The sequence below is a fragment of the Pleurodeles waltl genome, chromosome 12, assembly GCF_031143425.1.
Source record: "Pleurodeles waltl isolate 20211129_DDA chromosome 12, aPleWal1.hap1.20221129, whole genome shotgun sequence".
Lineage (NCBI taxonomy): Eukaryota > Metazoa > Chordata > Amphibia > Caudata > Salamandridae > Pleurodeles > Pleurodeles waltl.
In genome coordinates, this window is record NC_090451.1 from 98,077,451 (window position 1) to 98,101,799 (window position 24,349).

The 24,349-nt window shown below is 46.0% G+C and overlaps 1 protein-coding gene across 1 annotated transcript in view; it reads left to right on the forward strand.

The window, feature by feature from the left end:
• The first annotated feature begins 234 nt into the window (after positions 1 to 234).
• The window catches only part of LOC138268025 (mas-related G-protein coupled receptor member H-like), a 36,353-nt gene continuing 12,238 nt past the window's right edge, over positions 235 to 24,349 (forward strand). The window contains exon 1 of the mRNA XM_069217343.1: positions 235 to 370. Coding sequence (XP_069073444.1) covers positions 330 to 370 — 41 coding nt within the window. The 5' untranslated portion in view covers positions 235 to 329. The remainder of the gene's footprint in view (positions 371 to 24,349) is intronic.

The window sequence follows — 24,349 nt, forward strand, 5'->3', positions numbered from 1 at the left end:
ATCTCTGGGTATAGGTTTGCACATTTTCATATGAATCGAACCCCAAGTCTATGCAGTGCTGGCTGCACACGTTGAACAAGCTGGGTATTTTCTGATGTCAAGGAAACCCGCTTAAAGGACAGAGCAAACATACAGTATCTGTGACAGCCAGATGTTTATCAGAAGGGTGGAAGGAAGGAGTGTTCAACGGCTGATAGAGGCTCTTACGACAATATCTCAGGATGAGAGTCCTGCCAGCACAGTCACATCTCACCATCGGTCCTGGAGGGTTAGTACTTCGAGGTCACCAAACCGCCTGGACCAGAGCTTCTCTGCTCACATCGAAGAGGATGGCCTGGCTGTCTTCGAGCTCGCCTCTAACCACTAAAGAGTAAGTCTATCCCTGCTATGAAGAATTGAAGATTGCCTGTGCCCTCACTGTCTTTCTCATGTCCTGAATCCCACCACCCATGGCTTTCTTTTCCACCCTTTTCATTATCCATTTATTTTTCCATCTCTTTAACCCGCTCATTAATATCCCAACATCTTCCTGCCTGCTCTGCCTCCACCTGTGTGTGCCTGCTTCCCCCTCTCACAGCATCAGTCTTTCTCTTTCACAATCATCACAGTCAGCATCTTCTCCATCGTCCGTAGGCTGTTGTTCAGCCTCTTATGTATTCCCTCCTTTCTCCAGCTCTGACGCTCATGTCAATCTGTGTATCGTTTCCATTTTTCCCTCCTTACTCTAAACTCCACTGCCTGTTCACTCTGTCCATTGCCTGTTTAATTTAATCTCAAAGTATGTCAGTGAAGGAGCCACTCCGGCTCCGTCACCGGCAGCGTACTCCTTCAACAGCTCTTCGGAGTACGGGGCTGGCAGGAGTTAGCGATTCGACTGTCCCTCTACCCGCCATTTTAACGTGGAAGTATCGATGGCTTTTTTGCTGTCACTGCCAGGAGAAAATAAGTGTCATTAGTTTTTTCCCTCGTTTTGGAGGTTTGTTTTTGAAAAATTAAACACTGTAAATGTTTGATGGGCGGCCGTCCTGTTTGACGTAGCCGTTCATCAAAATTATACAACATTGACAAGCCATGGCGACGATTCCTGCCAATGATGAGAGACTTCTCTAATTTTGGGGACAGTATGAATGTCAGGACGACGGAGTGATTCCGTCCTTCGCAATGACGACCATCATTCCAAACTTTAAATCAGGCCCTTGGCTTCTTCGTACCAGGACACCAGCAGTAGAAGCAGTACCTAGCAGCAAATGGCAACTTCCCACCAAAAATACTTGGGAACATGTCTTTACTCTCAGGATTTAGAAGAAATAGGTTACCTGCACCATTGCCGCCGTTCAGGGGCGTAGTGAACCCCCCACTTTAGCAGCTACAGAGGGGTGGGGACCTTGATGGGACCCTTCTATCTGCAACTCGGCAGATAAAGGCTCATTATTGATGTGAAAGGGTGGTGAGTGACTGTGTGAGTTAAAGGATCTATCTAAGGATGGATGTGTGTGTAAAAGGGTGGATGGATGAATGAAAGGGTGGATGGACGGATGATGAATGGGTGGATTGATGTAAGAATGAAAGGATGAATGCATGGATGAGTGAAAAGATGGATGGATGAGTGAAAGGGTAAATGGATTAATGGATGGGTGGATAGGTGGGTGGGTGGAAGAGCGGATGGATGACTGAAAGGAAGAATGGATGATTGGATAGAAGGACTTTTGAGTGAAAGGGTGGATGGGTGAATCAAAGTGTAGGTGGATAGATGGATGGATGAGTGAAAAGATTAATTGATATATGAGTGAAAAGATAAATGGATGAGTGAGTAAAAAGATGGATGGATGAGTGCAAAGATAAATGGGTGGATATGCGGAAGGGTGGATGGATGAGTGAAAGGATGGATGGCTGAGTGAGTGAGTGAAAGGGTCGATAGAAGAGTGAAAGGGTAGATGGATGGGTGTAAGGCTGGATATATGGATAAGTGAAAGGATTGATTGATGAATGAGTAGGTGAGTGAAAAGATGATGTAAGGATGGATGAGTGAAAGGAATGAAAAGATGAATGGAAGGGTGGTTGGATGAGGCAAAAGGTAGATGGCTGAGTAAAAGGATGGCAGGATGGATGGGTGGCTGGATGGATGAATGAATGGATGGAATGAAAGGATGGCTGGATGGAGTGAAAGGGTGAATGGATGGGTGAGTGAAAGGATGGATGGGTGGACAGGCGGATGGATGGATAGATAAATTAAAGGATCGATGGAGGGATGGATGAGTGAAAGGATAGATGAATGGATGGGTGGATTGATGGCTTAGATGGATAGATTTGGAGATAGATGATAAGATTGGATAAGAATGGGCAGATAGATGAACGGAGGGACAGAATAGTTAAACAATGAACTATGGATGAAAGATTGAATGGATGACAGAATGTAAATGTGAAATGATGGATATCAGTGCGTGGATGGGAGGGTGAATAGATAGATGCTTGGATGAAAGAGATAAGAGAGCTCTTCTGGGGAGCTTTGCAATGATTTGCTTTGCTTGCTTGGTGTCATAAGAGCTTTGGTTCAAAGTGGGAGATATTTTAATTTTCAGGCCTAGACCCTTGCCACTGTTGGTGCCATGGTTAAATATATCCCAGGTTTCAGGTGTACTTTAAGGATGCCATCATATTAAAAAAGTTAGACAAATCTGGCCCTGATGGATGGTGTGGGTTCCTGGGTGACAGGCGCGGTCAGTCTTAGGCCATATAGTGAACAGAAATGAAGGCAAGCTAGCATGGCTGTAGTTCCTGATTTCTCAACCCTTGGTAGCGGCTGAAGGAGTCTATCCCAAGGTGGACTTGTGCCAGGGATACTGTGGATCAAAAATACTGGTTTGAGTTAACTGAATCCATGATCCATCTCTGGATTTGGGCTGCTGGTCGGGCTATTGATGGCTCGGAGACAGAGCAGAATGTGGAGATGCAGAAATGGCAAACTGGCGTTTAATACTCACCTCAAACAACACAATTTATGGGGAACAAGTCAGTGAAGTCTTAACAGTTTGGGTTCCTCCCATCGTGAGTGAAGGACAGTGCTCCTAAGGAGATGGATGCCTCCGTTATGTAATGTTATGTTATGGTATGTTATGTTATGACGTGTGTTATGAGGTGTTAAGTTATGACGTGCTACTTAGTGTTATGTTATGTTATGAAGTGCACATGGTGTTATGTTAGGGCATGTGTTACGTAGTGTTATGTTATGATGCGTTATGTTATGCTCTGTTATGTCATGTTAGGTTATGTTATGATGTGTTACGTGGAGTTATATTATGTTATGACGTGTTGTGCTATGTTATGTTATGTTGTAATATTATGTTGTGATGTGTTAAGTGGATTTCTGTTATGTTATGACGTGTTACGTGGTGTTGTCTTATGACGTGTTATGTTATGTTGTTATGTTATCTTATGTCATGTTATGTTATGTTATGATATGTATCATGTCGTGTTGTTATATATGTTATGTTATGTCATGTGTTATGTTATGTTATATTATGACATGTGTTACATGGTGTTATGTTATTATGCTGTGTAATGGTATGTTATGTTATGTCATGTCATTATGTTGTGTTATGTCATGTTATGTTATGATGTGTTACGTGGTGTTAAGTTATAGCGTGTTATGTCATGTAATGCCATGGTATGTTGTCATGTTACGTTATGTTGTAATGTTATGTTATGTTATATTATGACATGTGTTACATGGTGTTATGTTATTATGCTGTGTCATGGTATGTTATGTTATGTCATGTTATGTTATGTCATGTCATTATATTGTGTTATGTCATGTTATGTTATGACGTGTTGGGTGGTGTTAAGTTATAGCATGTTATGCTATGTTGTTATGTCATGTAATGCCATGGTATGTTGTCATGTTATGTTATGTTGTAATGTTATGTTATGTTATATTATGACATGTGTTACATGGTGTTATGTTATTATGCTGTGTCATGGTATGTTATGTTATGTCATGTTATGTTATGTCATGTCATTATGTTGTGTTATGTCATGTTATGTTATGACGTGTTACGTGGTGTTAAGTTATAGCGTGTTATGTTATGTTGTTATGTCATGTAATGCCATGGTATGTTCTCATGTTACTTTATGTTGTGATGCTATGTTATGGTATATTATTACATGTGTTACATGGTGTTATGTTATTATGCTGTGTTATGGTATGTTATGTTATGTCATGTTATATTATGTCATATCGTTATGTCATGTTATGACGTGTTACGTGGTTTTAAGTTAAAGCGTGTTATGTTATGTTGTCATGTCATGTAATGCCATGTTATGTTGTCATGTTACGTTATGTTGTCATGTTATGCTATGTTATGTTATGTTGTGCTATGCTATTCTATGCTATGTCATGTTATTGTATGGTATCCAGTATGTGTAAGGCACAACATCACTAGTGACTGTGCTAGTGGCTAGTGTGGCCTGGGAACAGATGGAGGATGAAGGTGGGTGCAGAAGGATGCTTTTTGCACTGCTGCTTCTGATGGATTTCAGGAGCAGGGAATGGTGGAGATAAGACAAAGGCAGCCAGGGGACAACCACCACATCCTAAGTGAGGACAAGAAGTGCCTGGGAAGTAAAGCTCGAGACTTGGAGAGACTTTGCTGGTGATAACTATTCACCGGACTCTATTAATGATGGCCTGAGAGGCAGTTTCCATACCTGTTACAAGGGCACGGAGAGTAAGGATTGTGAGGACTGCAGTAGCACAGCAAGAAAGCTGGGATCCATGGTTTAAGCAAGGAAAGTGGCCTATTTGTCTGCTGTCAGGGTAGCAAAATACAGCAATTATCTGGCTTCAATAGAACAATCAGGGCTCCGGGTCTCGGTGCCACTGCACCTGCTGCACTAATGCTACCCAGGCCCCTGGGGCTGTGGCATCCTTCAACGAGCCAGGAAAGATGCAAGTGGGGAGTGACAGATTGAGTACAATGCATGGTTTGGGGAGCCCAGAAGAAGTGAAAATGGATGATTTAAGAGGAGGGAGGATGCCATGTTATGGCCAAAGAAGCCCTCTGGGGACCCAGTTTCGAATCTTGAAGTCAGCTCAACATCCTGTGATTCTGGGCAAATCACTTAGGGGGTCCTTACGACCCTGGCGGACGGCGGAGAAACGGCGGTAAGACCGCCAACAGGCCGGCGGTCAAATTTTTGCAATTATGACCATGGCGGTTACCGCCATAGTCATCCGCCGCTTCTTCGTTCCGCCCGGCGGTTGTCACTATACCGCCGGCAGTATTTGGACCCGGCTGACCCCCATGGATTTCATGAGGTTTGGAACCGCCATGAAATCCATGGCGGTAAGCACTATCAGTGCCAGGGAATTCCTTCCCTGGCACTAATAGGGGTGTCACCCACCCCCACCCCCACCCCAACTCCCTCCCCTACACCCCCCACCACCCTTGCCACCCCCCAAAGGTGGCAGGACCCCCCTCCCCACCCCGACCCCCAACATCACATCACTCATTCACACACGACACGCACGCAGGCACCACCAACACACATACACGCACACACACCAACATACATGCCAACATCCACACACACAGTCAGACACGCACACCCACATTCAAACATACACGCACACAACCATACAGACATACCTACAGACATACAGGCACTCATTCCCAAACTTACAACACCCCGCAAGCATACACGCACTCACACACCCCCTCTACATACACACACGCACACCCCCATGCACGCACACAACACACTGTCCGAAAAAGGACGTAGAGCTGCCAACAGTCATAATATGCTGAGCGGAAAACCGCCACCAATGGCGGTCTTCAGCACGGCGGTCCCTCAGCGGTCTTGACAAAAGACCACCGAGGTCAAAATGCCCCCCTAAATCTCCCCCGGTGATAAAAACAGATTGTAATCTTGTCTAATGTAACCGGTGCTCACGTAAAGCACTCCAATACCATCAGGTCGAGCTCGCGCTACATAAATATGCAAAAAAAACAAAATAGCTATGTATGAGGTTTATGTATTCACGTAAGGAGCTCAGTGATAGTACAAAGGGTGTGTAATCAGTAGGAAAGCTCTTCTACGTGAGGAATGGGGCAAATAAACGTCCAGAACATTGGTTTTTAGGAGTGAAATATAGCAAAAGAGGTTCCAGTTAGTGGAGGCAGGGAACTGGAGCTGGGGTGGGTACCCCTTGCCAGTTCTGTTTCACATTTTTGTACCTCCTTTGGCTGCTATAGGAGACTGCGGGTCTCCAAACAGGAAGTCAGGAAGTCAGGCATACCACCTGATGGGGATATTATGCTGGGGTTGTGGGATGGGCAACGGAATGGGACCAGAGAGCTTGATGGGAAGGAAGTAAAGGGAGTGGAGGCTAAGAGGAGGATAGAGTGATGAAAGGATGGACGGCTAGCGATGGATGGGGCGGTGGTTCGACGGATGCAGAGATAGATGGAAAGGAGGATGAAGGGTTGATGAGAGAAGGGTGGAGTGGTGATGTATGGGTGCAGTAAAAGAGATAAAAAGAGGAATGGATGGAAGAAGGAAGAGTAGATGGATCAGTGGAGGGAAGGACAAATGAAAGAAGTGAAGACTAGATAGATGAACGCAGTTGAGGAAACAGGTCTGGAAAGATGCTTACAAGGACAGTCAGTGGTTGGATTGAAGAACTGAAGGTGTATGGATGGAAGGCTAAATGGCTGGACAGAAGGGTGGATGGGTACACGTAAAAAAAGAAGGCTGGACAGCAGGAAAGACAAAGAAAGAAATACAAAGGGAGTAATCAGGAAGAAGAGAAGGTAAGAAAGAAGAAATAAAGACTGAAAGAAGGATGGAAGGAAGGAAGATGTATAATTCTCTCTTGGGGATGGGGACAGTCCCCTGCGGCTCGCCTCACTCGCTCGCTCCTTGGCACTTGGGATACAGATCATAGTGGGGAGTGTTTTTTATTTAGGGGCTACAGCCTTGAGTGAAGGGTATCAGGACAACGCAGGAGGAAATACTTTATAAACTAGACTGAAAAGAATCCAGCGGGTAGGGAGTTGTGCCTAAAGTAAATTAGTAAGGCACGGAGTATAGCAGACTATTTTTACAAACTTTTTGCTCAGGCGTGGCTCCTCCACTATGTCGAGGAGCGTTGCCCCCCGCCAGCAGCAGGAGCTGCAGAATGAAAAACAAAAATGATAATAAACAGTGTTTACTATCATTTTTATTTTTCATGGGGGCAGGGCCATGGGCGATGACAGGGACGGAGGTGGAGTGCACAGCACTCCCCTCAGTGCCATGTATGTTTGGCCAGCCGTCTCGGGCTGGCCAACCATACATGCGCACTCTGCCTCGGAGCACCAAGCCAGGGCGCTCCAGCGAATCCTAACACTGTTCTCATGTGAGAGCAGTGTTAGGATTGGTCGCAGGGCAGGCTGGGAGCCTGTGGCTGCAGCGGGTAGAGCGGGAGCCAGGAGAGCAGCTAGGCAGTGGTGGCGGAGGTAAGTTTCTTTTTTTTAAATGTATTTATGTTGTTGTGTCCCCACCTCGCCACTTTCCCCCTACAAAAGCTGCCCCTGTTTTTGCGCAAAATGGAGATCAATGAATACAGTTTGTACTCCACCTAATTTTCTGTGTGGCTGTCGCATAGCACAACAACCTCCCCATAACTGGTTCTGGGGCATATGTGTTTTTTATACAGTCTTGAGATGGGGTGACCTGAGGGGGACAGAGGAGATCACTCTTCTCGCCTGGAGCTTGCTGACCTGTTGGAAGGAGCAGTGGGGTTTGTGAAGCTCCATGGAGGCAGCTCTCTAAAGCTAAACAGCTGCAGCACATCCTTCCTTGCAGAAGGGAGCAGTGCGCCTGCTTTACAAGACATCACGCTGTTTACAGCACATGCATTAACCTAGTAACTCCAGGAGTTCGCTTGGATAGTCCACATATCGCGGTTTTTAAATGGAGAGTGACAGGCATCAGGGTGAAGACAGAGGTCGAAGCATCTTAAGGATTTCAGGGGGCCATGGACCAAGCTTATTTTGAGGGCCCCTGTTCAGAACAGCTTTGAATGTATGATCCAATTTCAGCTCCTTCATGCCCTCTTTGCCTAGATCACTGACTGTACAGACTCACTGGTCCAAATTCCAACTGTGTTTAAATCTAATATTAAGGGATAGTGACATGTCTTCAATATTATAACACAGCAGCAGCTAAAATTATTGCAAAAGGTATTTACAACCCCTCCCATTTCTCATATGTGAAGTCCTGTTTTGTTCTAGAATATTTTTTATGGTTGTTGCATGGTGGTGTTGAAAAACATAAGCATTTCTCCTCAAAGTGTCTGTAATAGATTCCCATAAAAAACCCACATTGCAAATAAATGAAAGGGAAACTGTATTTAAAATAATCTGTTTAAGAATTATTCAGGCTCATCAGAACAAGACTCCCCGCAGAGCAGGCTCTATCGGGGGCCCCTTAAAGGCTGGGGTCCTGAGCCACAGCCCCCTTTGCCCATGCCTTAAAACATCTCTGCATCTGTGGAAGGGATGGTGGGTGAAGAACTGACCCTTATGACGGCTAGACAAGCGCTCAAGCAGGGGCGTAGCTTGGTCAGTTTTGGGTGGGAGGGGAGGGGAGATTCAGATTTTCTAACAATCACACTGGAATATAATGTTAAAGTTTATTATATGACAAGCAGGGCGCGTGAGAGGGGTTAAAGAGGCAGTGGAAAGGAAGAGGAATGAAGATTGGTAAGGTACTAAGGTACTAAGAGAGAAATCACCATATTTTGTAAAATAGGCAACATTTTTGAAAGTTTCAAAACAGAGAGGGAGAAAGTGGGTGTGCCTTTTTGTCTTTGTGTAGGTAAATTCATGGTGAAATCCAAGAGACACCTCACCATACTCGACTGAAAGGACCTGTACCCAACTGTTCACCAGAACGTAGATTTATGAGGGGGTGTTACACATCAAACCTCCCCCTCAAATCTACACCTGTGTGCTCAAGGGGCATATTGTGAGCAGAGAGAGCTCCTTCTGATTTCTCTAAAGGAGAAGAGAAACCTGGGCAGACAAAAGCAGCCCCACGCAGCCCGGGGAAGAGTCTGATTAACATGGATGCCTCCGATTGGAGGTACCCTGAGATCCTCCAAAATGAGGAGGGAAAATGGGCCACGTAAGAGGGCAAGAATAGTGTCTATGAGTTGGAGGGAGAAATGGAGGGCAATGTTGGGACCGGAACCCCCAGGGCATCATCGGAAAAGGCCCCAAAGTCAGTGTTATGTACCTCACTGGACAGCAAGACTCAGGAAAAGAATGATTCATCCTTTTAGCATCATTAGTAGTAATATCTCCATAAACCTGCCCGAGCTGGGTCCTGAGGAGGAGTGGGATGAAGAGTTTTTCTCCCTTACGCCCCTTCATGAAGGTGCCTGGCAGCCAAAGCTTGGAACAATGTTTCCCCACACCTCAGGATAGCCTCATCGCTCCCGGAATTCAGGAAAGGACTCAAGTCCTGGCTATTCGAATGAACAATTCACCACGGACAAGTTAGCATCTCCAGTTAGATGAGACCCTCAGGGGTGATTTCCTGCACTTTAAAATCTTGACTGATTGATTGATTTATTTATTTGCACAGTGAATATGGGCCCTCGACCAGGGTCAGGTGAGCTCAGGATTGAAGCACTAGGATAAGAAGAGCTTCTTACAGATGGTAACGTCTCCAAGGCTCTGTCAAAAGACAACTGCATTTTGTCGCTGGGATCCTTAATGACATGCACCCATTCCCTCAGAGACACAGGTGCAGGAGAGGAGGAAGAAACCCTGTTGGAGTGTGCGTTAGGCATGATGAAGAATAGCAGAAGGACAAAGGATGGGCATCCAGCACATATACACCCACCTGCTTCCTTCTAGAGGCGGAGGATGGCTGACTTCCCGTTGAGAAGTCCCCTCTTTGCTCGTCCGTGTAATATCCCTGTGCCAGGGTAGAGGGTACGACGAAATCCGAACCGGTCATTGAGTCCGCCGGGGGTACTCCAAAAAGCCTGTTGCTGATTAAAAGACAACAACGTGATGATGTCGTGGGGAATCCAGAAGACAAAGCCAGAAGACGTTGGACGGGGAGGGGGACAGGAAGAGGAAAACGTGAAGACGAGGAGACCTGAAGTTTGAGGAGCGAAGAGCGGATTAACGAGGAGGAGACAAAGTCATCGTCAGAGGCGAACACAGAAGAGACAAAGGATCCAAGCACTGTGGCAAAGGAGAAGGAGAGTGGAGAAGCCAGCCACGTCTCTGGAGGGACATGGCTCCTACGGGTACGGGACCACGTATAAGGCCCATAAACAACCTATATTGGGAGAGGCGGGACGAAACGTGGAGGAGGGTTGGGCTCCACAGAGGACCACAACTAAAAAGATATAACAAATATTAACCGCCACCAATCTATTTTTCTCTGGTTTGTTTACTGGTTGTTTCGGTGGGTATTGTGTCAGTTGGTGAAGAGCACTAACAGGGAGCATACGTGTTTTCACCTGAGAGATAAATGAAAAAATAAAACCAAACACAGCCGTTTAGGGACTTAGAAAGGTAAACCTCTTGTAACAGACTATCAGAGGTAGCACTATCCTTCCATTTCAGACGCACTATCACAGAACCATTTAAGGCAGCATTGAAGCTAATGAGCACCACTTCTTTTCTTCTTCTCCCCCCTTACTTATTCGCAAGACTAACTGAATGTGCACAAAAGGAAATGCACGTAATACAAAAAGAAGTATAAGAAAGTAAACAAATAGAAAACAAAACCCCAATATAAAACACTGACCTGGTAGAGGCTTCTTTGTTTTCTTTCCTTCCCTTCCCTCTCTCGGGTCACTGGGCAACCAATCCAAGACAAATGTGCATGGAGCTGAAGAAACAAGAGAAAAAGAAGAAAAACACAGTATTAAGTGAAACAATTAATAAAGTCCTGACAAAGAAAAGGCTTTAAGTGAATAAACAAACTTGTTGAAAAAAAAAAAAAAAACAGTATTTCGGGATTATTGCTTACCTGACCCAGAAGAAGGAGTATAACCCTCCCGGGTTCAGGTGGTTCCCTGTCACAGTGGTGTCAGAAGTGGGATCAGAAACGGAATAACAGGGGGAACCATGAAGGGCCATCCATCTCTGGCAGACATGATAGCCCAGTTGGCTGAGGGACAAAGACACTTACAGCTATTATGGGAAGAACAGGTAAAAGAGGCAAAATCAGATAGTGACACTTTGCAGAAACTCACTGAGACTATCGCCACTACTAGGATACACCCCGCGGTACCCAGCTCAGTACTACACAAATATCAGGAAGGAGAAGACCCGGATGCCTTTTTCACTAAGTACGAAAGGGTCGCCCACTCCGCAAGTGGCCCAGGGAACAGTGGGGTCAATATGTCACTCCTCTATTGACTGGAGCATTACAATCGGCCTATCAGGCGGTCAATCCAGGGGGAGTAATCCTGTACAGTGAAATAAAGAAAGCAATTCTAGAACGAGTTGGATTAGATAAGGAGAGTTATATACTCAGTTTTCACAGGACCAAATGGAATCCCTCAGAGAATCCCCGAGCCCTATTTTATAGAGTGCAGGATGAGGGATGCAAGTGGCTAAATCCCACTGAATGTACTAAAGAGGAACTCCTACAAGCCATTCTATTAGAACAATATTTAGAAGCTTTCCCCACAACCACTAGAAGTTGGATACGACAACATCCTGATATTACAATATCTCAGGCGATTGAGCTAGCCTGTGCATATCATAGAGGTCCAGAATTCCGAAGTGCTCCAGGGAGAAGTTTACCATCGGTCTCTAAAACCTCCCATCCTTCCCCCATTAGGAAGAGTCCTACTGGACTTCCCACAGACAAAACATCAGCCCTACGGTTTCTGCTGAAAGAGCCCCTTTCCACCCCAAAGTGTTACAATTGTGCAGAATGGGGACACATAGCATGGTACTGCCTAAAAAACATTCCACAGCCGAACCCTTGAAGACAGGACTATCTAAAGGACGGGTTTTGTGGGCCGGAGGTATGACTCCTAGATATTTGACATACATATCGGTAAACGGTTTGCCCAAACTGGCTGCAGTCAAAGTGTTGTTATTGGAAAACTGGTGAAACCAGAACAATGGTTACAGGAAAAAGAGGTGATCATAACATGCGTACATGGGGATAAATAACAATATCCCATTGCGGAAAATACTAATAAACTGGAGAGGTTGGGAAGAGAAGATTAAAGTGGGTGAAATAACTGATTTGGTTGAAGACCTCATTATAGGCACGGATAATACGGCCTTCCCTTACCTATTAAATAGTATTAAACCACAAAATTCCATGGAGTCATTGTTAAAAGAGGCCCATTTTTCCATGGAGGACATTGAAAGTCCCAAAGCGAACACCTGACAAAAATACAGAAAATAATCCAAAAAACAGTGTATCGACTGAAGTACAATAGCCAGGATACTACTTCATTACCTGAAGAGAAAAGAGTGGTAACCAACTCGGGGGATTTTAGGAGGTGTCAATGGGATGACCCAACCTTCAAAAACTCATGGAATCCTATATGCTCTAATCCTATAGATCAGGTGGCTTCCTATTATCTGATCCAAAATAGGTTTTTGTATAGGTGTGTCCAACTACAAGGAATCCCAAAGAAACAACTGGTGGTTCCACAGGCATACAGGGAACAGGTACTGCATTTAGCCCATGGGCAGGTAGGGGGGTCATTTTGGTAGAGAGAAAACAGAAGAATATCTATTATGAAGATTCTATTGGCCTTGAGTATTTGGAGATATTAGAAGACATTGTAGGGCCTGTCCCAAGTGCCAATTGGTTAACCTTAATATCGAGGCAAGAGCCTCACTATTTCTATTACCCATAATAGAAACACCTTTTTCCAGAGTAGGAATGGATCTGGAGGGTCCGTTAGTAACCTCTTCTAAGGGTTATCAGTACATATTGGTTCTTGTTGCTTACGCCAACAGATATCCAGAAGCTTTTCCCCTCACCAGTATAACAACTAAGAGCATAGCTCAGGCAATGATTGGGTTTTTCTCTAGAGTCGGCTTTCCCAAAGAGATTCTTACGGATCAGGGAACGCTGTTCATGTCAAGACTAATGGCAGAAGTCTGTCAATTGTTAGGAGTAAGACACATAACAACGTCAGTTTACCACCCACAAACAGACGGGTTGGTCGAGAGATACAATAAAACAATCAACACTTTGTTAAGGAAAACCATAACCGATACCAGGAAAGATTGGGATAAGAAATTACCCTTAGTCCTATATGCTATCAGTACTCATGTTCAGGCGTCTACAGGACACAGTCCCTTTGAGTTGTTATTTGGGGGGCAGCCCCGAACCCTATTGAACATGGCTGCAGAACAATGGGAAGAGACTGAAGAAGAGTCTTGGAATGTTTTAACATACACCAGAGAACTGAAAGAAAACCTAAACTCAGTATGGGAGGGCGTAAGAGCCCTCCTTGAAGAGAGTCAAGACAAACAGAAGAAGCAGTATGATCTAGGCAAGAAAATATGTGATCTAACCATAGGTAGTAAAGTACTAATTCTCTTGCCCACATCAGATAACAAACTACTAGCTAAATGGTTGTTGGGTTCCAGACAAAATAACCCCAGTTACCTATAACATAGAAATTCCAGAATGGTCTAATAAAAGCCAGCCTGTTAAAAGAATGGGAAGAGAACGAGAACTCTAGTGTCACAGCTGATACAGCGTTATACATTACAACCACACAACCCTTAGAAATTCCTATTCACCCCTTGCTCGAAGAAGAAGAGAAGGAGATAGGACCCACCTATGGGCTTGGTTTAACAGAAGAACAAAAAGCTCAACTTAGGAACGTAGTATACGATAATAGAAAAGTATTCTCAAAAGTCCCCAGCAGAACCAACCTAATACAACACCACATTAGAACCTCTGAAGGGAAAGTGTCTAGGCAAAAACCTTACCTCCTTCCGGAAGCCCGTAGACAGTTAGTAGAGGAAGAAAGAAAAAACATGTTAGAAGCAGGCATTATAGAACCCTCCTCTAGCCCATGGTGTTCCCCAGTGGTTTTGGTACCCAAACCTGATGGTAGTATATGATTTTGTATTGACTTTTGTCAGGTGAACTCTATATCTCAATTTTATATGTATCCCATGCCTCAGGTCAATGACTTAATTGAGTGGCTAGGACAAGCAAAATACCTGACTACATTAGATTTGACAAGTGGGTACTGGCAAATCCCTTTAAACCCCACAGATAAATAGAAACCAGACTTTACTACCCCTTCGGGACTATATCAATTTACGGTATTACCTTTTGGGTTACACAGTGCTCTGGCAACGTTTCAGAGGTTAATGGATGTTGTGTTAAAACCACATTGAGAATATGCAGCTGCGTATCTGGATGACATTGTTATTTATAGTCAGACATGGGAACAGCACATCGGACGAAACTCTACAAAAAGCAGGCTTAACTGCAAATGCAGCAAAATGCAACCTAGCGCAATCATCTATTAAGTACCTGGGCTACGTCATAGAGGGTGGTACTATTAAACCACAAGTTGATAAAGTTGGGGCCATAAAACAGATACCTGTACCCAAAACCAAACGAGACATGAGAGCCTTTTTGGGAATGGTAGGGTACTAAAGGAGGTTCATTCCCCATTTTTCCACCATAGCAGCCTGTTGACCAGCTTGCTAGAAAAAACTAGACCAAACAAGCTTTCTCCTTTGTCAGTCGATCAGTATCAAAGCTTTATGACTCTCAAAACCTTTCTCACTATCGAACCTGCATTGCAATGCCCTAATTTTAAGAAACAATTTTATTTACAAACCGATGCATCGGATCAAGGGATAGGGGCAGTGCTTTCACAGGAAGAGGATGAAAAACTGTAAGAGTAATTCTTAGAATGCTGCATCGCTACCTAGGCTGAACTTATAGAAGCAGCAAAGGGCATTCAATGGTCTAAATACACCCTAATGGTTTAGGCTGCTGATGAATCTGTGTGTAGTACTGTTAGCTGTAATTCTTTTATGGAGAAAAAGGTTAGAAATAATAAAACAAACACAAACTTCAGCTGCTGCTTTATATGTGCCTCATGCAACCACTTGAGCAACAATAGCAGGACCCACCTTTGGTAAAAGATGAAACAGATGCAAAAAATTGAGCCACTTTTACAATACGTGCAAGAGTGCTACAGGTGACACCCATGTAGGAATCAATAGTTCTTATGATGATATTAGTGAAGAGGCTACTAAACTGAATATCTTAGTTTTGACTTTAAGCACTGAATGGGATGTCAAATCTATGACAAAGGCAAAAAAAACTATCTGTGTGGTCAAGATTGGAAAGTTAGCGCTTTACTTAATGGCTGACTCAGGGTCACCTATCACAATTTTATTAGATGCAGCATGTCAACAAAAATGGGGAAATGTATCTTTTGAAAAAAATTGATGCGAACCCAAAAGCTTTATATAAGTGAGGGTATTTCCATGTAGATCAGAATTCATAGAAAGTAGGAATAGAATTGAATTATACGTGGCATTGAAAAGGAGAAATATCTTAGGTAAGATCAGGCAGAGTTAGGAATAATAGTTCTGACTGACAATATGAATGGATTTCTGCAATCGTTATTGTAGAAAGCTGGCCTGGTGTGTGGTGGGTACCTAAGGTATTTACACCTTATAACAGGTACAAGTATCCCCTATTAGTGTCTGCAGTGCCTAGAAGCCAGGCTCCCTAGAGATAGCTGTGGATGAGCAGCCAAGGCTTATCTAGGAGACATGCAAAGCTCATGCAATACTACTGTAGCCACACAGCACTTATACACATGAAATAAACCACACGGTGTTACAGAAATAAAGGTACTTTATTATTGTAAAACAGCACCAAAAATACTATAGAGGCAACACTAGTTGTCAGCAATAGGCATAAGAATAGTTAGAAAATAGTGCAAAGCAATGTAAAACACAGTAGAGAATAGTGACCCTAGGGGAGCACAAACCATGTACTAAACAGATGGAATGCGAGAGTTGGATCGCCACCTAGGTAAGTGGAGTGTGTAGAGGGGCGCTGGGGGTACCAGGAAAGCACAAAGGTAAGTACCAGAACACCCCCCCCCCACTGACCAGAAAGGTAGGAGTACATTACTTGTACTTTCCCAAAACACCCACTTGGAAGAAAAGAAGAGAATTTCAAAACCCAGAGATGACTGGAAGAAACCAATGGTGGATTCCGAAGAGGAAGACCTGTGGAAAGAGGGGACCAAGTCCAGAAGACAAGCACAGTTCCATGGGGCAGGAGCACCTACCCACCAGGTTGAGGATGCAGGAGTTGGTCAACGGATTTTTGAAAGTGGGGTTTTGAGACTAAGACCACTGGGCTAGCCCAGGGACTGTCAGAGTGCTAAATCACTCCTAGATGCTTGATGCTGTCCCTTACATGGTCAGGTTGTCTGTAGATCTTACTCTTTACAGGCAAACTGTCCCCTTTATCAATGGTGTGTTCACACCTTGTAGTCTGACCAGGTGTAAGGGAAAACAGTTCAGAGAACTGCTCTAGGAGATTTCTGAAGCCTTGTTTTTTGGAATCAGAGAGGCTTTCAGCTACGACTACTCCCTCAACTGAGCCATCAGCTGCAGAATTTGAGAAGAGATCAGAGAGAGGGTCACTTTTCTCTTCCTGTCCCTCATCAGTGGCCATGAGCAGGGTTAAGACAGCCCTGTCATAGTAAGGCTTTAGGTGGTTCACATGAAGCTCCCTGAGGGGACTTCTGGGAGTACCTAGGTCAACTAAGTAGGTGACCTCACCCTTTTTTCCACTATGGTGTGGGGACCACTCCATTTGTCCTGAAGTGCTCTGGGAGCCACAGGCTCCAGGACCCACACTTTCTGTCCTGGTTGGTAAACAGTGAGCACAGGCTTCTGGTCATGGCATTGCTTTTGCAATTTGTTGCTGGCCTGAAGGTTTTTGGTGGCCTTTTTCATTAACTCAGCCATCCTTCATCTGAAGCCAAGTACATAATTCACAATTTCTTGTTTAGGGGGTTTGAGAGGTTGTTCCCAGCCCTCTTTTACAAGTGCAAGTGGACCCATAACAGGGTGCCCACACAGAAGCTCAAATGGGCTGTAGCCCACTCCCTTCCGAGGAACCTCCCTATAGGCAAAAAGGGCACAAGGTAATAGGACATCCCATTCCTCCTCAGTTTTTCAGAGAGTCCCATTATCATTCCTTTGAGAGTTTTGTTAAACCTCTCGACTAACCCATTTGTTTGGGGATGGTAAGGGGGGTGAATTTATAAGTTACACCACACTTTTTCCACATAGCTTTCAAGTAAGCAGGCATGAAGTTACTATCCCTGTTTGATACTACTTCTTTTGGGAAGCCCACTCTGGGGGAAATACCCAGGAGGGCTTTGGCTACTGCAGGAGCTGTAGTGGTCTTTAGAGGTATGGCTTCTGGATACCTGATGGCATGGTCCACCACCACCAGTATAAATCTATTGACAGAAGCTGTGGGAGGGACGAGGGGGCCAACAATGTCAACCCCTACCCTCTCAAAGGGTACCATAATCACTGGTAGTGGGACTAAGGGGGGCTTTTGGGGTGCCACCTGTCTTGTCACTGGCTTGGCAGGTGACACAGGAGTGACACAACTCCTTTGTGTCTTCAGACATTTGGGGCCAGTGAAAGTGAGGGACTAGTCTGTCCCAAGTCTCAGGTGACCAGCTAGGGGAATGTCATGTGCCAGGGTCAACAAAAACTCTCTGTATTGTGGAGGTACTACAAGTCTCCTGGTGGCACCAGGTTTGGGTCCCTTGGCTCTGAATACAGGAGGTTGTCCTCCCAGTACACCTTGTGGCTGCCAACAACATCCCCTGTTGGGCAGCTTGCTGTCTCAAACCCTCTAGTGTGGGACAAGTCTTTTGAGCCACACTCAGTTCCTCCCTGGCAGCCCCCCCCTGCACCTAAGAGCTCAGCTGGATCAGCTTTGAGTTCTTCAGGTGGAGGTTCTTTCCAGGGAATGGATTCCTCCTCCTCAAAGGGGAAATCGTAGTGGAGGGTGGGGTAAGGGATAATTTCTTACACTTTCTACCCTTGCTTTTAGGACGTTCTTGGTCCACTCCTTTTGCTTTTTCACCTGAGCCCTTGTCAAAGCAAAGATGTGCCCTGGAATACCCAGCATTGCTGCATGGGCTTCCAACTCTACTTCAGCCCAAGCTGAAGTCTCCAAGTCGTTCTCTAGTAGACACTCTACAGGTAGGTCTGTGGACAATACAACTTTTTTAGGACCAATAACCCACCACCCCCCCTAGCTGAGATCAACAACTGCCATGAGGTGGCTTACAGTATTGTTGTGGGCTTCAGTCATTTGGTACAGGTGACCAAGTAGGTGTTGCTCAGGAGGTCACCAGTTTTTCATGATGACACTGGCACCTGTGTCCCTGTAGGCCTCTGCCTGAACCCCATTTATAAAGGGCTGCTGCTTATACTTATCCATGTTAAGGGGACAAGCAGCAAGGGTGGCAAAGTAAATGCCCCCATTAGAGACTAAAGCAGCTTGAGTGATTTCCCTAACTAAACCAGCCCCAACGACACTTCCCAGAGTTAGCCCTGCTACACCCTTGGATTGGTTATTAGTATGATTAGTCCCACTACTACTGCTATTGCCAGGGGCACTAGAGGTAGGAGTGGGGGTTGTAGTGGTGGGTGGCTTGGTGTTTTTCTTAGGATAGGAGCTGTCTCGTGGCCTATGGCCTTTGTTCGTACACATGTAACACTAAGGCTTTTTCACCTGATTGTTAGAGGAAGAGGTTTTAGACCCACTCCCAGAGGAGTTTTGTAGACCTGATGAAGACTCTTTTTTATCTTTGTTCCCACCTTTGTCATGTGACTTACCTGCTTTCTTTTTCTTGTCTTTGTCAACCCCTGTATTTGCTTTTCTGCTCACCCTAGTTCTGACCCATTTGTCTGCCTTCTTACCTAATTCTTGGGGTGAGGTTAGATCTGAGTCCACTAGATACTGGTGCTATAAATCAGACACACAATTATTAAGTATATGCCCTATCAGAATTAAGTTGTGTACGTCCTCATAATCAGACACTTGGCCGCCATGTAACCAGCCTTCCAAAGCTTTAACAGAACAGTCCACAAAGTCTATCCAATCTTGTGAGGACTCTTTTCTGGTCTCCCTGACCTTTATTCGATATTTCTCAGTGGTGAGACCAAAACCATCAGAGTGCACACTTAAGTGTCTTGTAGTTGTCTGCATCCTCTTCTCTGACATTTAGAAGTCTATCCCTCCCCTTGTCAGAGAAGGACAACTAGAGGATAGCAGCTCACTGCCTCTGAGAGACCCTCTGAACTTTACAGGCCCTCTCAAGTGCAGCAAACGACTGTAGGAAAGTACCCTCTTTCTTGTCATGGTTACCCCCATTTTCTGCCTGATGTCAGTGTGCTTGATTGTGTCTACTGGGGTCCTGCTAATCAGGACCCCACTAGTTATGCTCACTCCCTCCAAATTGGTCACTGGATACTGTTAACTCAGTATTCCACTCACAATTGGCATACTGGTGCCCCCTTTAGGTCCCTAGTATATGGTACCTAGGTATCCAGGGCATTGGGGTTCCAGGGGATCCCTATGGGCTGCAGCATATATTTTGCCACCCATAGGGAGCCCATGCAAAGGCTTCTGCAGGACTGCCATTGCAGTCTGCATGAAAGGGTGCAGGCACCCTTTCACTGCCATTTACACTGCACCAGGTAACTTAAAAGTCACTTCTATCGCAAGCCCTCCAAACCTGAGGGCAGGGTGCAAAGTACCTGTATGTGAGGGCACCCCTGCACTAGCAGAGGTGCCCCCACGACCTCCAGGACCATTTTTCCAGACTTGGTGAATGTGGGGACACCAATTTACGTGTGTACTGGACATATGTCACTACCTATGTCCAGCTACATAATGGTAACTCCGAACAGAGGCATGTTTGGTATCAAACCTGTAGGAATCATACCCCCATGCTTTTGCAAGCATTGGTTGTATGATCCTATGCACTTTGAGGGCTCCTTAGAGGACTTCCAGAACTGCCATTACAGCCTTCTGATGTTTTACAAGCAGGCAGCACCAGCTGCTGCCACCTCACAGACAGGTTTCTGCCCTCCTATTGCTTGAGAAGCTCAAGCCCAGGAAGGCAGAACAAAGGATGTCCTTTGGGAGAGGGGTGTTACAACCTCTCCCTTTGGAAATAGGTCTGACAGACTTGGGAGGGGTGGCCTCCCCAAGCCACTGGAAATGCTTTGAAGGGCACGTTTGGTGCCCTCCCTGCATAATCCAGTCTACACCAGTTCAGGGACCCCCAGTCCCTGCTCTGGCACGAAACTGGACAAAGGACAGGAGCGTGACCACTCCCCAGTCCATCACCAGGAGGGATATACTTCTCATTGTCAGAGAAGAAGATGCAGACAACTACAGTATTTTAAAAAAACTCTCTTTTGGAAGGTGTTAGACTTGGCATCCTTGGTGTGGTCTCCCCTAACTTTTTGCCTCTGTTTCCCAGGTTGTTGTTGTGTTCTGGACTCTGTTTTTGCTGTTTTTGATACTCTGGGCACTTTACCACTGCTATCCAGTGCTGAAGGGGAAGTGCTCTTATGTAAAATGTATGTCTAATTGGCTTTCCATGATTGGCATATTTGATTTACTAGTAAGTCCCTAGTACAGTGCACTAGAAGTGCCCAGGGCCTGTAAATCCAATGCTACTAGTGGGCCTGCAACACTGGTTGTGCCACCCACATTAGTAGCCCTGTAAACATGGCTCAGACCTGCCACTGCAATGTCTGTGAGTGCAGTTTTAAACTGCCAATTCAACTTGGCAAGTATACCCACTGGGAAACATCCTGAACAACGAGGTCTAAACCACTACTTGCCTGAACCACTACTACTAAATAACTAAAAAGTCTCTACAACAAAGTATTGAACAACTACTGTCTAAACAACGATTTTGCCTGAATAACGATTGCCTGAACAACACATTTTCAAGTAAGTTTTTATTCTTTTTAATGGTTTATTATTGTATGTATATATATATATAAATTCTAAACAACTAATAAACCATAAAAAAAAAAAAAACGTACCTTAAAATTTGTTGTTCAGGCAATGGTTATTCAGGCAAAATAGTTGTTTAGACAGTAGTTGTTCAATACTTCGGTGTAGAGACTTTTTAGTTGTTTAGCAGTAGTGGTTTAGGATATCCTTGTTTAGGACCTAGTTGTTCCGTCACACATTCAGTGGTATAAATGTGTGAGTGCTGAAGATGCTAGTACTATTAGTACTATTAGCATTGGAGGAATGTTAATTCAAAGGGGTAATGGTGGAGAACAAACCATTGCATTTGATAGTATTAATAAACTAAACCTTCTATCACTGCCCTAAATATTGTCTCAGGTTTTTGTCTTGTTACAGCCTGGATTAAATTTTGTTATGCATACCGACCACTTACATTAAAGAAAGCAACTATTCATTCTGGCATTAGAGCTGAGTGTTTAATTTTTAGTTTCTCAGCTGTGTGGGATTGGTGTGTATTCAAAGACCACTTAACAAAATTTAAACCATAATTTTGGCATCCTAATTTGTGAGTGCCACCTCTATTACACTCTCTGTTACTACAGTATATATAGTACTGTTACATAAGACAAGGGTGGTACAAGAGTACCACCCACTAACGTGAGCCAGACGCACCCACCTATTTGAACCAACAACTCATGGTTGGTTCTCCCATTAACGAATTGTGACGACAGACTATAGTCACTTGAAAGAGAGCTAGTGGGCAATAGACTCCTCTGAAAGTAGTGCCCGAATTTCTCCCACAGATCTATAAAATCTTAGAGTGGACCACCTCTTGCCACCTACAGGCATAAAACATTTGATTGAGAACATAAAAGGAAAAAAATATCAACACAATAAAGGAACCTACAAAGCTAATCGAAGCTGCCAGTGTATCGTACCATAAAAACATATGTCTATTTCTCACACATCTTCATCCATGTCATGGTCAAGCTCTGCCGCTCATAATACGATGCCTGCCCCTCTTTGGTCTTCGTGAATGACATGGAAAAACTTCCAGTATAGGGGTCATTTTATTTGTTTATATGTTGGTGGAGATATAGGCCCTCATTCTGACCCTGGCGGTCGGTGATAAAGCGGCGGCCAAGCCGCCAACAGGCCGGCGGTCTAAAATATGCAATTCTGACCCTGGCGGGAACCGCCAACACAGCCCGCCAACTTAACACTCCGCCCGCCACAGCGGTACAAACAAACAGCGCGGCGGTTCCCGCCAACAGCCAGGCGGCAGACAATGTACCGCCCACCCTATTACGACCCACCAATCTGCCACCTTTTCCGGGGCGGGAGCACCACCGATAAGAACACGGCGGAAACAGACTACGAACGGGAAAACGCTCACCTCTACGCACTCCACGCGAGATTCCGGCAGTATGGAACCAGAGTTGCAGGTCATCCCCGCACTCCTATTCCTGCTCATATACCAGGAGCACGCCCGGCGGCGCGGAAGACATCGGTGAGTACTGCACCTACGACACAGGGGAGGGAAAAGATTACCGGCACACACCCACCCACCCACACCCACTACAACACACACATCAATGCATTCCCACAGATCACTGTCACAACCCACAAACCACCCCCCTCCGAAATAATGCAAAGACCAAAAGAAGAGATCATAAACGGGCAGATATATTGAAATATGTACACCAGTAATCCCAATAAATAAATAAACTATGTACAAAATATATACAGCTACTAAATGTAGTCCAACCACTGTCCGTGGATCACAGGGGTCCTGTGCAAAGGGGCAAGGCCCAGTCCCACGACAAGAACTCCACGGAGAGAACACTGCAGGGGCATCATAAAGAAAATAGGACAGGCACCTCAGGGGGAAGGGAAGGGGGGGCACCTCAGCCACTTGAGTACACAACGCCAGATCCAAGAGGGGACTCCATGACCACTGGGCCATCCTGGGGAGAGCAAAGCCACAGTCCAAACAGTCCATACAGTGGGTGGCCTGCCCACTGGGCCATCCTGGGGAGAGCAAAGCCACAGTCCAAACAGTCCATACAGTGGGTGGCCTGCCCACTGGGCCATCCTGGGGAGAGCAAAGCCACAGTCCATACAGTCCATACAGTGGGTGGCCTGCCCACTGGGCCATCCTGGGGAGAGCAAAGCCACAGTTCAAACAGTCCATACAGTGGGTGGCCTGCCCACTGGGCCATCCTGGGGAGAGCAAAGCCACAGTCCATACAGTCCATACAGTGGGTGGCCTGCCCACTGGGCCATCCTGGGGAGAGCAAAGCCAGAGTCCAAACAGCCCATACAGTGGGTGGCCTGCCCACTGGGCCATCCTGGGGAGAGCAAAGCCACAGTCCATACAGTCCATACAGTGGGTGGCCTGCCCACTGGGCCATCCTGGGGAGAGCAAAGCCACAGTCCATACAGTCCATACAGTGGGTGGCCTGCCCACTGGGCCATCCTGGGGAGAGCAAAGCCACAGTCCAAACAGTCCATACAGTGGGTGGCCTGCCCACTGGGCCATCCTGGGGAGAGCAAAGCCACAGTCCATACAGTCCATACAGTGGGTGGCCTGCCCACTGGGCCATCCTGGGGAGAGCAAAGCCACAGTCCATACAGTCCATAACAGACCCCACTGCCACTGGAGGAGGCAAGTTGGCCAGAGGACATCCTGCAGCCCTGCCCGAGATAGATCCTGCCCTGCCACGTCTGCCAAAGGGCCAGCGGTTCTTGCCTTGAAGGGCCCAGTTCAGCGGTTCCTGAGACGGCGGGGCCCAGTTCAGCGGTTCTTGAGACGGCGGGGCCCAGCGGAGCGGTGCGTGAGACGGCGGGGCCCAGCGGAGCGGTTCTTGAGACGGCGGGGCCCAGCGGAGCGGTGCTTGAGACGGCGGGGCCCAGTTCAGCGGTCCTTGCCCTGAAGGGCCCAGTTAAGCGGTTCTTGAGACGGCGGGGCCCAGCGGAGCGGTGCGTGAGACGGCGGGGCCCAGCGGAGCGGTGCTTGAGACGGCGGGGCCCAGTTCAGCGGTTCTTGAGACGGCGGGGCCCAGTTCAGCGGTCCTTGCCCTGAAGGGCCCAGTTCAGCGGTTCTTGAGACGGCGGGGCCCAGTTCAGCGCTCCTTGCCTTGAAGGGCCCAGTTCAGCGGTTCTTGAGACGGCGGGGCCCAGTTCAGCGGTCCTTGCCCTGAAGGGCCCAGTTCAGCGGTTCTTGAGACGGCGGGGCCCAGTTCAGCGCTCCTTGCCTTGAAGGGCC